General features: G+C 38.5%; 1 protein-coding gene across 1 annotated transcript in view; it reads left to right on the top strand.

The window, feature by feature from the left end:
- Positions 1-3195: 3195 nt before the first annotated feature.
- adamts17 (ADAM metallopeptidase with thrombospondin type 1 motif, 17) overlaps positions 3196-17383 on the top strand; it is a 138894-nt gene continuing 124706 nt past the window's right edge. Inside the window, exons 1-3 of the mRNA XM_084406112.1 lie at positions 3196-3300; positions 4881-5227; positions 9061-9229. Coding sequence (XP_084262238.1) covers positions 3228-3300; positions 4881-5227; positions 9061-9229 — 589 coding nt within the window. The 5' untranslated portion in view covers positions 3196-3227. The remainder of the gene's footprint in view (positions 3301-4880; positions 5228-9060; positions 9230-17383) is intronic.

Below are 17383 nucleotides of genomic sequence, written 5' to 3'. Positions count from 1 at the left end.
TGGATCTTTATTTAATGTTCATTTAAATAGAAATTTCATGATTTTGTTCTCCCCTATATGTTCAATGGAGTGAAAGGAGTATTTTCCCCTTAATTACTATTATTATTATTTATTTATTTTACAATCGATTATATTTTATATGTTGTCTTATAGATATATTTTGCATTTAATGCAACACAAAGAAAATATTCAAGTTGCTAATTTCTATATGAAGAAGTGGTTAAATCTTCCTTCTGTCCTAACTACTAAATCTCATTTATAAATTTCAAGCAACATGACCGTGAGTAAATGACAACAGAAATACATTTACATTTTTTGAGTGAACTGTCCCTTTAAAATCAATGTGTGTAAAGGGCAGTCAAGCAGTGTAATGGCATAATGAAACAGAACAAACTGTCTTTTAAAAAGTTCTTGTTTAGTGTACTGCCTCTAGAGGGAGCAGTTGACCACACTCTTGACCTCTGCAATAAAGCACACAACCTGTGTTCTACAGAGTCAACTCAAAATGATGACTGCTAAATCATTTTTGGTGTCACAATACTTGCTTTCATTATTGTGCTCGTGTTCATAAATCACTGCTGTCTTGTGAAGTATCTTGTAAAGTCTTTTCCAGGGATGACTGTAAGGATCTGGGCTACCTGGAATCATGTTGTTGTCATGCAGGTGATATTTTGTTCTGCTTAAATATATAAAGAACAACGCTTCTCCTCCTAAACATGATTATCATTAATAGTGTTTGCTAAAGTAAGCATCACCAGTACTGTTGTTCATACAGTAGTCAACATTTGAAGTGGATCAAAAAAGTTCATCAAAGTTGTCCTAAGACAGCACGGTTGTTCAAAATGGAGGTTTTTTGAATATTTGCTAGGGTGTTCTGGGTGGTTCAGTGGTTATCAGTGCATTATTACTGCTAGTACACTGTACATTCAAACTACAATCAGCAGACTTATTTTGCTATAAATTCTGCACTCTGTGCTCAGCTATCATCATAGCACCACTGTATCCAGCCTTGATCATTTTGCCATGACCATCGCTCATTACGGGCCACTCGGTTGTGCCAGCGGCCCCGCTATCCGCAGGAAGCAGTAATTCTTCTGTGGTACTTTGGCGAAGAGGAATGAGAAATCAAAGCACTTGAAATAGGATTAAAGCCTCTGCTGACCTACTCTAATGAACTTTATCCACTCACAAGCGCGCCGTTCTCAGGGTACGGACTGCTGATAAATGAGTTTTTCTATTGCTCTTACTGTTGTAAGAGAATCCACAAAATTAATGGAGAGTAGATTCTTACACCACAGGTTTGTTCAGCTCTATAAGAGCATCTCTAGACTGCACTAGGCCTTTTTCCTGTTTTGATATGAGATAACGAATTAGTGGTGTTTTCTAAGACAACTGCATAGACACCACATAATGCCCTAGCAACTACCCAGGACATCCTAGTAACTGCATAGCAACTCAAATGCTCCTTTATTTGATTGTTTTAATTGTAGCACAACTTTTCGAACAGTTTAGTGCATGATGTTGTATCACAGACTCCCTTATGTACTGTATTTCATTTAATGTACTAAATAAAGGACATTTAAATAATGTTTTGTTTCAGTTTTCTAACTGAATATTAAAACAAGGCGTATTGTAAAGGTCACACATGCAAAACACAAAATGCATTTTTGTGTTTAATCACATGACTTGCACACATAACTCACATAGTTTTGGCCCTTTAATGACTGTATATGGGCTACAATACAATCCCACACCACTGCTTTATCTGTGTGTTGACAACTATAACTTACATTTAAAACTACAATTTTCAGCTAGGCCTGTATGATAATCATCCAGTACTTAAATCGACTTTCTCCCATAATGTTATCCAGGTCTGCACATGCTCTGCATTAGTAATAACACATCACATCTGTTACTTCTAAAACTGATGAGGCACAATTACAGGCAATGCCAGCATATATGCCACGAAGATGATATCCTCTCATATCCTCCCAGAATGTGTAACACAAAGGGATCGTTTTTTTTTTTTTTTTTTTTTGTCAGTCTCTCTGTCAGGACGTCATTTGCATTTCTTTATCTATGTGGTTTTGATTATGAAGTGAAATGCGGTTCAAAGTGATTGAAGTTGTTCTTTTAATATACTTGCAAATTACCCTGTGCAGACACTCTTTTATGTGCCGTTATTCTGACTTGAGAGGTTTTCGATTACAACGTGCACTTTTAAGATTCAATGTGGCTGGGGTTATTTATTTAGAGCATAACATTTAGAATTTTTTGTTTGTTGTTGAATAGAAAGTAAAGGAAATATAATTAATTTACACAGTTGAAAAAGTTATTATTGAAAATAATAAACTGAATATTATTAATAATATTTCATATTAATTCTAAATAGTAGGCCTTATTCTTAATTTGACAAGTTGTGGCATCTACAGTAGGCTATAACAATTAACAATTAAGTTTACTATGGTCTATGACTATGTAAAAGTTAGAGAACGCAATCAGTTTATGCATTGTCCTGCTGAAAAGACCAGTTTAAGGTGGTTTTGCTGCCCTTAGTTGAATTTAAATGATTTTGCTGGTCTCCTCCTGCCCCTGCCAGAAGGATGAAGCTGTTTGGCTGGTTTAGCTGATTGGCCAAACTGACCAGATGGCAAATACCCAAAACCCATCTAAAACCTAGACAAGCAAACCACCTTAAATTGGTTTGCTTGTCTCTCAGCCATTGGTTGGTTGATTAGAGGGGTTTTGTGAGCTTAAGTTTAACCTGATCATCATTTTGGCAAAGTTGGGAGACCAGCTCATTCTTTTTTAGCTTAAGCTGGTTTAAGATGTTTTTGTTCAGCAGAGAATGTGCCAAAAACCGACAAATGAAAGCTTACCACCAAGTTCTTCTTTACTGTTGGATTTAATACGTTTTATTAACCTAACAGCTACAGGCTGATTTGCCTTTCCCTCTGTTTGGGACAGCGTGCACTGTCCCGGCCCTCTTTTCAGACTGACAGAACCATTAGCCAATGACGCTGCAGGAATCTATTTACATAGATCAAGTCGACGAATCCGACCGCAGTCTGTGTTCGGAGGCGGGGCTTTTGCCTGAAGTTGAGTTCCCCGTCTGCTGTAATTAAACTTTCTGAAACTTCGCGTCAGTCCGCTGTTGCTGTTCCGCCAGCGCACACTGCCTACTCTCTTCACACAGACTGTTTCTCTACGATATATTACTCTTAATAATGCACGGCAATGACACTCTACTGCTTTTCTTGTCTTTAATTCTCTTTTGCATTGGACTGAAGGCAATATCAGGTAAGACTGCAGCACCTGCGATACTCCTGACAGAAATTCACCATGGTTACCAGTTTCAGGCTATGTACCAATATTACTAACGTTACAGCTATAGGTACTGGACAAAAATAAATAATATGGCAGAAATGACCTGAAACCTTCTACACTATTCCCGTATTAACTCATTATTTTGCAGTAGCCTAGTCAAGATAACGGCGGAAACTGCGGTTACCATGGTAATTTTTTCGTCTGGATCATTTAACGTTACTAACCGACGGCGACTTGTCTCCTCGACTTGTTTATATCATTTTTAACTGCAAACTGCATATTTTTCCTGCTGCTTACAAAAAGGTTTCAGTCATGTTGTTTCAATTAAGATGAAATTGTTTATCTAAGACTAAGAGCCATAGAGCTTACCACCCAGGTTACATTTCAAGATGTTGTGTGTCTCAAAACCAAGTGCGCTAACGTTACCTAACGTTGCCTAGACAGCTTTTTTGGGCGTCATAATCGGAAAGAAATGATGTGACGTCACGTGCGCTCCTTTTGGCAGAGTGGATGTTACATCACAAGTGCTGAGAGTGCATGTGAGCTCATGCAACGGTATGATGCCAAAAAGCCTGCCTGGATAGTCAGCTTACTAGAGGTCACATTCTCTGTGTAGTCAGCTGCCTATAACTAGACAGTTTTTGGGGGCATTTTAGGCACATGTTTCTCTTGAATGAGAGTGTTCATGCAACTGTATGTTGCACAAAATGCTGTATAGATAATCATCTTATTAGAGTTCACAAGTCACATTCTCATGTAGGCATTTTAGATTCCATTTAAAAAAAAATTGTAGGCATTATCTCTTGCCCGAGCATGCATGTTGAGCTCATGCAATTGTATGATGCCCAAAAAATACTGTATTGGTAGGCAGCCAGATAGTGTGTCTTCTGTACTCCAGTGAGCTACTTTCCTAGAAAGCATTTTTAGGCATTATGGGCACAAAAACTCTCTTGGCGAAGAGTTAATGTTACATCACAGAGTGCTGAGAGAGCATGTGAGCTCATGCACAAAAACGCTGTCTAGGTAGGCAGCCTACTTGGTTTTTGAGTGTGTGCTTCTTATGGTTCTGTGCACTTCGTTACTTCATTTTTTTAATGAACTGTTCAGTGGTTTCTGTACCCTCTATTTCCATGTTTATTGTTTTAACAACTTTATTCCCCCTTACGTGTATCATTCTTTAACTAACTGCAGACAGACTTGTAAACTAAACTGTAACTTATAAAACTAAAAGTTTTACTGTCTTTAAGGGTTACCACACAACTTAGAAATGTCAGGGGATTTTAAAATATATATATATTTTTTGGTGTGGAAAAGTCATGGAAATGATTAAAATCTTTTCTTTCTTTTTTTTTATAATAGTGAATGTAAGTGTTTCCAGTTATGCTCAGCACTAAAATATTTAATTGCATGAAATTGAGTATAATCCTTATCCAGTAATCGGCTGGAAAGGTCATGGAAAAGTCATGGAAATAGGCTAGTTTTTTTTGGGATCTCTGACGTGACTATCCACTTTGCACTGCTTTTCAAATAACAACGTGTTGCATGTCCTCTAGCGCAATCTGCCATGTACGAGACAGATGTGGTCGTTCCGCAGGAGCTGCGGCCAGACGAGGTGCACCTGCTCCAGGGAACCTACAGGTGGAGCAGAGGTCGCAGACGACGTTCGGACCATCAGCAGGAGGACCACCTGTTTCTACGGCTGCCTGCTTTCGGAAAGGAACTCTACTTGCAGCTCCATAGAGACGACTCTTTCCTCGCCGAGGGGTTTTTGATGGAGGAGAGGAGCGAGGAGGGCAGCGTTCAGCATGAGCCTGTTCTAAAGGTTCGGCGGTGTTTCTATACCGGAGCCGTTCTCAATCACACTGACTCTTTCGCCTCATTGGATGCTTGTGGTGGACTGGTGAGTGGAGTTCAAGTTGTTGGGAGATTGTCACTGCTGGAAAGGCATGAATGTGTTTGTTTCAATAACAAGAAAAAGTCCTTTAATTTCCATTGCCCCCTCTAATTATCGTTACCATAATGCAAAAAACTCCTATTATATGTATTATTTGTTTATTAAGTTTACCATTTTCTTGATGTCTAATCTTTTAAAAGATTGAGTTTAGTAAGATTTATTTTAAAAGAAATTAGGCCTAATACTTTCATTCAGCAAGGACGCAATAAATTGATCAAAGTGACAGCAAATATATTTATAATGTTACAAAAGATTTCCATTTTGCTATTCTTTTAAACTCGCTATTTATCAGAAATGCAGATTTTTTTTAAATAATGAAAATAACAGTTTTTAGCGTTTCTTGAGCATCAAATCAGCATATTAGAATGATTTCTGAATGATCATGTGACACTGCAGACTGGAGTAATGATGCTGAAAATTCAGCTTTGACATCACAAGAATAAATTACATTTTAAAATATATTAAAATAGATAATTTAAATGAATAATAATAGTTCATAATATTACAGTTTTACTATATTTTTGATCAAATAAATGCAGTCTTGGGGAGTATAAGAGACTTTTTTCAAAACATTAAAAAATCTTACCAACCCCAAACTTTTGAACAATAGTGTATGCTATCCAAAATAAGCACAATTTTTCTGGTTAATAGAGTTTTAGTAATTTCTTTTGTGACATTTTGATCAAAACAGCCGTGAAACCTTTTTTTGGCACTACCAGTGAGTAGAGAACTAACAATATAGGTGCTTTTTAAAAATTAATAATGTAATTGTTCATATTAGAAGAAAGGATATGTGCTGAAATGTCATGAAAATAATGTCACAATGCATTTAATTCTTAATGGTCCTAAAAACAGGCTTACTTTTCTTTCTCATTATTTATCGTTTGATTTTGAGTTGAAATGTGACATTGACATGTTTTTGTGTGATACATCCGACCACACTTTGAATATGTGGTGGTTATTTGACTTGTGGTTGTGAGCATTCCAGGCCCACCCATGGGAGAGAGGCTGTTTGTTTGAGAAAGAGTTTCCCTGACTTTGGTCCCATTACGGTCATTCCATCCTTCAAACTTCCTTTTGAAATGCCATCAATCAAATGCCTGTAAGGGATGTGGCACTCCATTATCGCAAGCTGTCAATTAATCCGATTAGAGTGCAGGTTTTTTCAGTCATCTTATTGGCCAGGGTTTGTGGTCTTTGATGTATTCTGACCAAACTTATTGATAAACCTCACTGATTGACAGTTCGGTTAACGGAACAACTAGTGACCCATGACCACCCTGACCCATCCCTCTTTATGCTGGCTATGTGGAAAATGAGCTCATTGTTACTGTAAATGTTCTGTCCACATGTGACGAGAAGGGTCAGACATTTTTGACACGTAAAGTGAGACTGACCGTGAGCAGATGTGAATGGTTTTGCAGATAAGTTGAAGATCAGCTGTGTGTTTTAACTAGCCCCATTTGACAGCTGTCAGTGACGCGAGCAGTTCTCTCGCCGCTTTGCTCACCGCAAGGAAATACAATTTTGGATTGTGGAAATGATGTCCAGTTAAACAAATCTTACAACTTTTGAATGGTAGTATGCTATCCTAAATAAGCAAAATATTTTGGGTAACAATGATTTTTTTTGCTATTTTTAGGGCCGTTTACACAACACTGTTGTTTTCAACTAAAAGCTTAAAACGTTTTATGCGTTTTGGCTGTTCATTTACACAACTAGGCTATGTCGTTTTGGGGGCCTGAAAACTTTAAACTTTGAAACTTTTGAAAATGGGTTTCAAACTGCAAGTTTGTGAAATTGAAATCGTCTCTGTGTAAACTATGAAAACACAAATGTGTGAAAATGGTGACATCATGCGCATGCGTATTATGTGTTCAGTCTAAAGGCATGTAGTGTTTCTTTACAAAGAGACATCGCCAACTACTGGCCTGGCATGAATAATACAGCGTTTTAGTCGTTTTCGCGGATCCGTGTAAATGGTGATTGTTTTGACAACGTTGTCGTCTGTATGCAAATGTTTTATTTTTTTTCTGTTTTTAGTACATCGTTGTTGTGTAAATGTACCCTTAGATACTTTTACAAATGAATTGATTTAAGCATATTTATAGTTACCATTTTGAATAAAAAATTTCCACGGATCTTTTTTTTTCTGTCGTTTTTGCCCTTTATAACGATAGGACAGTTAGTTGACAGGAAGCAAAGTTGGAGAGAGAGACTTGACCGGGAAAGGTCCACGAGCCGGGACTCGAACCCGGGACGCCCGTAGCGCAACTGCCCACGAGGCTATTGGCGCCGACACGGATCTTGTTGCAATGCATTGTGGGAATCCCTACTCATTGAAGAATGCATATAATGCAACTGTTGATTTTGTGCAAAAGAAGGTTGCTGTCTACATAGGGAGCTCACTAGGCTTTGAAAAGAGACCTTCAGCGCAGAGTCTACTTCTTCTAACTTCTACTTAGTAATCTTGTTTAAACAATGTTGAAGTTTGAGAGGACAAGGTTTTCCTGCCTGTTAATGTCATTTCAGACCATTTTTACTGCTCTATCTCTCCTCGGAGTGTAGCCATATGTAACTGTACTTTGTTTAACCTGGTACATGTGGGGTTTGTCTGTACATGTTGTGATGAAAGCGTATGTTTTACAGCCTCTATGGGCAACTTCCTGTCAGCACTCCCATGTTCTTTTCCTCCTCCACCCGCCTGGGGCTCTATGCACATCTGCCTCACCTCCATCCATGTGCATTTTCCACTCTTTTCTCCAGCGAGGCCTCTGTTGTGCTGCTTGGATGCAGCGTCAATCCGGACCATTCTGCTTGACTGAACGCTGTGTCCGGATTTGATGTTGACTTTGTAGTTTTGGGCCTTGGCAAAAGGAGATAAATTATTATCACATTTCACATCTTTGTGCCCTTGAAGCCACGAGGGGTGGCACGGTCAGATGGAGGGGAAACAAGGCTTCGTATATGGGAAATCCTCAGAGGGGCTCATGATGAATGATCCTGGGTTTGCTGTAATAGAAAACACATCAGCTTCCTCTTGAAGCACATCATCTGAGATTCTCTATGCAATCTTAAAGGAATAGTTCACCTAAAATTAAAGTTATGTCATTATTTACTGTACATCAGCAGTTCACAGTGATCAAAAACATGAAAGTAGTCCATATTGTCTTAAATGTCTGTTTCTCACATAAAGGTCACATGGATTAATTTTATAGTGATTTCATGAGAGTTTGTTTTAAAGCTTTGCAGATGTGGCTTTGTTCAGACATAAAAAAAAAAAAAAAAAAAAAAAAAATTCCAAATCAAGTAAAGCTGATGAAATATGAGCTGTCTGTTCAGGTAGTGCAGTGATCTACATCAATATATATATCTACTTGTTGTTTTCAGTATGTGCAGAACCTGCTTATTAAAGTAATTAAAAGTAGCCTAATTAAAATGATATAAATATAATGTAATCTATGTGTATGTATTATATATATATATATATATATATATATATATAAACATTTTATAATAAAATTGTGGAATATTTGAATGCAATCTATATAATTAAAATATATTAATTGATATATGGCAAAAAACTAATAATAAGAATTCTTTATAACTTTTTTACTTTTGAAAAACATGACTTTTTTTAATATCCTTAATATCTTACTGGACAGTTTTCTGAACATTCTGAACATTCACAGATTGCCTCCAGAGTTACACATTCTATCCAGATAAAGGCTTTCTCATCTGCCGTTATTGATTGTTCCACCTCATGTGTTTTCTTGCAGACTGGCCTGGTTCAAACTGAAGAGGAAAGACTGTTCATCACGCCAGTGGGCCAGGCTGCGGATTCCTTCTCTGGCTGGGAACACAGAGTGATCCGGGAAATACATTCTTCATCGGATGGACCTGCTACTGCTGCAGACAGCAGCCCGAAATTGTGCCAAACCATCCAAGGTGAGACATCGCTGCGCTGAAATGTGGTGGGCTTAACCGTGTCAAGTGTGGCAAGCCCCATTGATTTAGAGGTCATTTTAGTTCAGTTCGTAGCTCTACAGGGATTTAATTTAGTCAAATTGTGGGTGCTAGTGGGAAAAGTGGTCTATTTATGCAGTCAGTACACTGCTGTGGAATAAATGCCCAGTTTAACCTCTTTTTCACCCAGAGACCTTTACGATTTCTATATGCTACACTAGTGTTTCTAAAGTGGATTTACAAGCACACAGATTTTAGGTTGACTATCAAGTGGTTACCCATGGTTCCAAATTTGTTCATCATAAACTAAAACCTGTCAAATGTTCTTACAAGTGACAGATAAAATACTGTAAATTTTTATTGGACATACATCATTTGACATCATTTTAAAAAGTGGATTTATTTCACTCTCCTAACTATGCACAATTATATGTTTAGTTGCATTTTATTATTTGCATTCAGCATTGCTCTGTAGAAACAAACCTGTGAATCTCTTTTGGGTCACAACTCACCAGTGGTGAACCACTGTGCTTTAGGAGTCTGTTATCATAATCTCACGCTCAGATTCTCATGTGTCTCCCATCTTCCTCTTCCCTCCAGGACCGCTTAAGATTCAAGAGTTGTCAAGTCTGTAAATCAAGTGTTTCATAGAAACCTTTATGACTCCATGTAACTCTTTGATGTCTTCATCTTGTTAGCTGCGTTGAAAGATATTGGGAGAGAGAAAGCTCCGCTGTTTTGCTCTTTAATGCCTTTATCACACTGGTAAATGGTGGTAAACTCCTGTTGGAACGTGCTGCTTTGCTGTTGAAATACTACCAGTAAGAAAGCAAGTATTCTGTTGGCTTGCTCGCGTACATTAATAATACCGTGCATATTTTCCAGCCCCTTGGGTTTTTCTTTGCCAGGATTATGGATTTTTCTTGCCGAAAGGAATTCGCATATTTGAAAACGGCCTCTTCTGTTCCCTCTGAGTCTCTGAATGCCTCCAGCATCTGCAGGTTTTCATATTCCGAGGCAGGAAGTTTTGTCTAAGCATATTGCATTATTGGATTTGTAGTTTACCCTTTGAAATGAAGATGCAATTATCCAAAAATCCGGGTTTGTGTGTCCATGTGTGTGGATATATACAATCCTATGGGCCAACCAAAACAATTTATGGAATTTCCAGTTCCAGTACGCTACCCTAGTTCGTGGCTGATTACATAAGATCGAGACTTAAAGTCCCCTTGAACTTTTTGCTTGGTTCAACATCGTTCAAGTCCACTGTTTTTGCTTCTGACTTTGTGTACTATGAATATTACACAACCCGAGGATGAGAAGACCACCGGCAGGCTTGACAAGTAGATTTTTTCCATATGCCAGTATCTGGGAATTTAAGTAACCAAAACCAGTTCATATAGGGGAAAAACGGGAGTTGAAAATGAAGGAAAGGTTGGTGGGTATGCAGGGGTCTTGATATGTGGGTGCGTTTGTGTGTTTCAGGCATGCGGTTGGACTCTAGCGATCTTGTCTCTGCTGTAAAAAAGCTCCAGGTGCATTAGCGATGCGGTTTCCCCCAGCACCTGGTGTCTGCAAGTCAGTCAGTCAGTCAGTCAGTCAGTCAGTCAGTCAGGCGATAGACCAATAGGCGGAAAAAGTGCCAGATTCGGGGGGAAAATTCTTTCCTCTGCACTCATGTCTGTCGGAGGCCTTTCAGCTGGCCTGCCAGAGTCTTCTCTCTCATTTCCCACCAGTGTTGGGGAAGCTGCTTCGAAACCTAAGCTTGCCAAGCTACAAGCTGCTCATAATTTAAAGTAGTTCAGATAGAGTCAGGTTAGCCTTTTGATAAAGTAGTCTGTTCCACATCCGGCATGATTTTCAGTAAAATGTGTTCATAAAGTGGTACAAATTTAATGTGATTGACATTTGACATTGTGAATGGCATTTTTATCTGTCGTTTTTTTATTAAAGAAATAGATAAATCACGTATTATTGTGATTGGAAAATGCATCACTATTATACACATCCCGGCAGTAATTTTGTTTAGTATTTTGTGTAATGCTTTTATTTGAAGGGAATTTCATATTTTTTGAAAACTGTCCAAACACACAGATCCTCTTTAGACTTACAGTAGAAAGGAGCAAAAGTTTGTCTGATAATTGACGACCACAGTTGCTAAGGTCAGTAATGTATAATGTATAAAAACATAATGTGCTAAACAGGCTCGACAGTAAGCCTTGTCATGTGCTTGTCCTCCGGACATGTAAGTCGGTCATTCACTTGCCCTAGTTGCTTTTCTGGAAAAAAACTGGATTTTTTGTGGTGTAAATATATTTTTTTCTGAAGCAATATTCTCATTTGTGTACTATCAGCTTTTGCGATATTTACAGCAAGGCATTTCCCCCTGATCTTTTTTTAAAGGAGTCATAATGTTGTGTTACCTTGGATACCCAATGCTCTATTATAGTCTTTCAGGCACTTCTAAAAAAGAAAAGTGGAAAAAAAATCAACACAGAGCCCCTCAGACCCTTATTTCTAAAGGCATTATTGTCTCGCGAGATCTGATGCGATGTTTTGGCTGTCGTGGACGGTCATTATAATAATGCAAATGAGGGGCGCGTTGATTGGTCGTAGAAAAAATACACCATTTCCAGATACATTCTTACAGAAGCCCCACTAGGTCTTGATGCCCAATTCTGATTTGTTGCCTAAATCCGATTTTTTTGACTGTCTGTTTACACGTTCTTTAAATTGTGACCCATATCCGATTCATATGTTTACACTTGCCATTGCTAGTAGCCTACTATCTGAAACATATCGCGCATGCTTAAAGGGTTAAATTCTCTTGCACAAATGGACGAACACAAAATATGTTTCATGCTCTGCGATATGCAAAGTTGCCAAACACCACTTTTGAATAAGAAACAATGTCTATAAAACTCGTTATCCACGAATCATAAGCGTATCGGTGAGAACACTCGTTAAAACAACATACACACACCCGAACTTGACCGCACATCACATATTTGAGATTACTGATACTGCTTTCATTCGTAATGCAACGGACCGATCTACGGCACATAGGGCTGTTCACTGTTATACAATAAAGAGCCTGCACAGCGACAAGAAATAGAAATTAACACAAAAAAACTGTCAAGAGCCTTTACTTACACAACACTGACAGTGGAGTTGCGCTCAGGAGTAGAGCAGCTATGGACAATTTTCTTTTTCTTTTTTGAGCGGCTGCGGACAAATTCTTTCTATGCACACAAATTGACACAATATTACATCACAATCTGCGCGCATGTTTTAAAAATATAATTGAACGTAAATAGTCCTAGCACTTTTTAAATTTAAATAGCCCACTTAAAGTGTTTATTACAAATAAATTATTAATTGCTTAAAATGAACAAATGTAAATGAACAAAAATTTTCGTTAAATTTACAATCATGTGAAAACACTTCCCGTGCCCCTCTCCACATTCCTCTCCTACAATGACACAACGTTTCGTCGGGCCATCCGTCCCTTTGTAGATGTGCGTCGGGGTTTCTCTCGTCATTAAACCGCGGAGACGTTGCCTAATGCCTCAGAAAATCCGATCTGCCTGTTTACATGACAGTAGCATTGGCACATATCCGATTTATTTCCACATATGAATGAGGCCTGAAACCGATCTGGAAATATCCGAATGCATGCGTTTTTTTCCTGTTTACACTGTCATAGAACACATCCGATCTGTGTCACATGTGAGCAAAAAATCGGAATTGGGTCACATTTCACTGGCAGTGTAAACGGGGCCGAAAGCTATTTTCAAACTGCATGTTTTGCATGAGTTTGGCTAATAATGTTTAGTGGTATATTGTTTTCATACTTGCATTTAAACAGTTTTAGCCACTGAGCATGGACTCCTGTACCGTCACTACTGTAGCTGCTAGTGTAAAACAAAGTCGAAAGATGTGGCTAGCATTCGTAGAGTCCATTCCCCGTGTTTACCTCGAAGGTAACGTTACATACAATAGCCGCATTAGCAGTTAGCTGCTATTTGTTAACCACAGTAGAGCAATAAAAACACAGTTTTACCTTTTCAATTTCTGGCAAGTCCCTGATGGTGGGGATGGCACCTTTTCCCAAACGGAGCTTCGAGGCCAAGTTCGCCTGATATTGCCCCAAATTTGTAAATGATTCCGGTGTAAAATGTTTAGCGCACACACCTAACGATACGCCACTTGAAAGAGTTGTTGGGACAGCGTCATTAAAAATGAATTTCCTCCACTGTTCCCTGATAGTTTCGTCCGTTTTTGGTAGATAAAACACATTTGCATGTTGTTTGTGGCAGTCAACCACAGAGCATCTCAGGTGTGCACTCGGTTTCTCCATCTTTCTCGAGTCGACTAAACTGAATCTGAGGGGGAGAGGGGGAGAGGGGCGGGCTTCCCGCGGCATAGGTTTGCGGTGTCCATATTTGGTATATCCTCCCCCGTCTTGACGTCAAGAGGGGGAAGAAATCAAAATCTCGTTTTTTCGTGCGCGTGCACGTGGCCTATTTTACAAACCCCGAGGTAAACAAACGCTTCACTTTTAAATATCGGCTTCCCGGCCAGTGTACAATCATTATGCAATCATAACATACATTGATTCTCGTGGAAAAGTGAAATTTCTACATTATGACTCCTTTAATGTATGCTTCATCTTTCATTTCAAATTCTTAAATTTGATCAATAAAAGAATAAAAAGACACTATAGGGCTGTTGCCAATCAAAAATAAATCATCTACGATGAAAAATGACAACTGCATTAAATAATGTCATGAGATTATTTTAAATATTTTTTAATATACAATTAAAAAATATTGAAAAAAAAAAAAAACTTTTAAACATGAAACTAAACCACCAGTAGGTGTCAGCCAGTGACCGTCTTAATGAGTGAATCATTGAGTCATTTAGACGATTCGTTCAGATGGCTGATGCATTCAATCTTTGACTCAACCGATTCGTTCAAAACGCTGAATCATTTAGTAATGGAACACGGGTGAGTTTTGCTTTGAGATGCACTATGGTTCTGCTGTGATCTTTGTTTTGAACTATTTTCGCTGCTGAAATAGAACAAAAACAGTCAATATTGTGTCTAAAATGTAAGTACTCTAATGTAATGTAATGTAAAGTACTTGTTTATTGAAATGTAGGAAATCAGTGTCACATTTTCAATCGTGATGGTATTCAGGAAGAGAGCACCCACTCTTGGTCGTGCGATGTTGCTTAACTGTATCATATGTTATAAATATAAAACTCAACATTTAGATTTTTTTATTTTTTTTAACACAGTGTGTTAACTGAGCTTCTTTGTGTGTGCTGCACTCATTTGTTTCGAAGGCCGATTGGGTCACCACTGCGCGACGAAGGCTCCTTCCTTGAAAGGGACTTTGCTGAAATGCGGCCTCCAAATATGGCTTTCGTTTCCCCTGCAATGAAGGTAACAACAGATCCGTCCTTCGAAGGATGCAGCCTCTGAATTTGGACGCTGCTTATGAATTGGAATGCAGATAGTGAATTGTTTCTATATGAATGAACCGTTCAAATGAACCAACTGCTAAAATGAATCAGACTTTTCAACGCTATTTCAGTGAGAGAGATATTTTCATTACTTCATCTCATCAGTGCTCAACAATGTGATGCAATGTGATTTTTTTTTTGTTGTTGTTGCGCTGCACTTTAGTTGTTAATAGTATTTTGAAAACAGAAGTACTGTCATGCAACTGACGTCACAACATTGAGTTAGTTTCTCCCCAAGATTACCTTTGTCCACTGTCTCTTCCTGTTAAAAAAAACAGTTAAGTGAGAAAAGTTGAGCATTGCTTCCCACAATAACCCCACCTCAAAAACCAAACCATCCCCAGAGAAGGATACTCGCAGAAACAGACCTTAAATCCATTAAACTCCAAATGCCCCTCTCGGACACACACACACACACACACACACACACACACACACACACATGCTGTCTGGATGCGTAAGATGGATCAGGTTGCACGGTGGTGACGGCAGGAGTGAGGAAAAGCTGCCGGTTTTCCTCAATGATTCCCTCTCTGTCTCCACTGAAATAGGATTCTGACAAAACGCACTTAGCACTTCTAATCGGGCCGTGTAATCTGCGGAGTTGTACGTCCGTTGATCCATTCTGCCCACGCTCACATGCCAGGAAGCTCAGGTTCGGCACAAACAGACGGCTTGCTTCATTCTTCATGTCGGTGCGTTACCGTCGTGAGTGGGGTTGAAGAGGATCAAGTATCCACATTGAGAGGAGGGAACGCCGGTTTGGGAGCAGACACAAAGACTGATCTGATCCGAGAGGAAACAACGTGTGAAATTTGTAGGGCTGATCCAAGAAGAGCGTTTGATTGATGCGTACAGCACATTCATGCTGAACTCTGGGGCTGGTTAGTGGCTAGTCTGGTGTCTGGAGAGAACAGAAGCTACCCAAAATGATAATGAGAAAATTGTCATTTAGATGGTGCCTTTATCTGAAGTGACTTACAGTGTATTTGTTAAAGGGAGAAGCACAGTGGTTAAAAGCTCATGGATCACTAAATGAATGGTGATTTATACTGTCAAGATTGAAATTGAAGCTCTATTCTGCTTGTGTCTCACAGAGTAACAGTGTATGGGTTGAGAATGATATGAGGGTGAGGTAAGGATGACAGAATAAAGAGAAAATGTATTCCTCTAACAGTCCTGTTTCTTACAGCATTAGTTTGAGGGTATCTATCCCGAATTATCTCCCGAAAATATGAATTTACAAATATTCTACGCAGTGTGCATGGAACTGAAGCGTAAGCATAAACAAAATGCCTCGGATGACTGTGGTTTAGTTAAAATTGCTGAACACAACAAGCCTTTTTTCATTGTTATATTAATTTGGTCAAAAATAGCGGAGACCAAACACGCGAGAAGCCAGAACTTTGCTATTGTGACCATATGGTGTCAATCATCGCAGTTTCGGGAGTGAGTCACGTTCCGTACACACACAATAATGATAATTTAGGGGATTCACTCACGCATTTAAATGCAGTTGTCACTCCTGAAACTATACCGTGTGTACATGGCCATTGAAGAGCTAAAAAAGTGTACCAGGTTGGTAGCATGGCCGATAATAAAGCGAAGTGCTAAGAGTTAATATATGTTAATATTTACAGAGTTAATATATGTTAAGATCTCTTTAACATCTCAGTTGTTTTAGTTGTTTCTCCTAGACTGCAATTATATTAAATGGAGAGCAAAACAACAACAACAACAACAACAACAAAACTAAACAAAAAACTCTCCAAAATATCTGAGCTGCTATCTGCAACTTTGTCAACTATTGGGTCATTTGTTTACGTTTTATTTCTATTATAAGCCCTTTTGGGAGAAACATCTTCGTCAAATTTGATACTTAAACATAACTCCATAGAAAACAGCGTTTAGACTTTTAAGCTATGGAGGCAAAACATTTTATAAAAGACTATCATTTTTCAACTATGTTATACAGAGTAAAAGCATTTTTCTTCTTCCTACCAATTTGATGGCCCTCACAAAGCATGAACACACACACACACACACACACACACACACACACACACACACACATGCGCACGTACACACGCGCACACACGAGATTGAGTAGGTCTGGGTACGTGATTTATGATTCCCCTTCAGCATGAAAATATTATTTATAGTCATCCACACCGTTTTCACCATTATGGCCCCTCACAAAGCTTCAGGGGCCTGACTGAGAGATTTATCGACAGTTGATTAATTGAATTTTGGAATGGACACATCAGCATCATGGCCTGAAATCAGGTTAAATGTTGTGGAGAGTTGAAGTGAGCAAAAGTATCAATGACTCGAATGAGTTTTATTAAGACTTATGAACACCAAGAGGATGTTATAAACAAATGGATTGTTAAAGGAATAGTTCAGCCAAAAATAAAAGATCTGTCATCATTTACTCACACTCATGTTGTTCCAAACACATATAAAGCCTTTTTTTTAGTGGAGTATAAAAGTGTTCAAATATTGTCCATGGAAATGTGTTGTGCCAGGTGTACGCACACTATTGATTCTCATGTCTCATAACTGATAAGAAATTTCAGCAAAAGTTTCAAATATTTTGTTTTG

The sequence above is a fragment of the Rutilus rutilus genome (genome assembly GCF_951802725.1).
Source record: "Rutilus rutilus genome assembly, chromosome: 3".
Classification (NCBI taxonomy): Eukaryota; Metazoa; Chordata; class Actinopteri; order Cypriniformes; family Leuciscidae; genus Rutilus; species Rutilus rutilus.
This window is presented reverse-complemented; position numbering and strand designations above follow the sequence as displayed.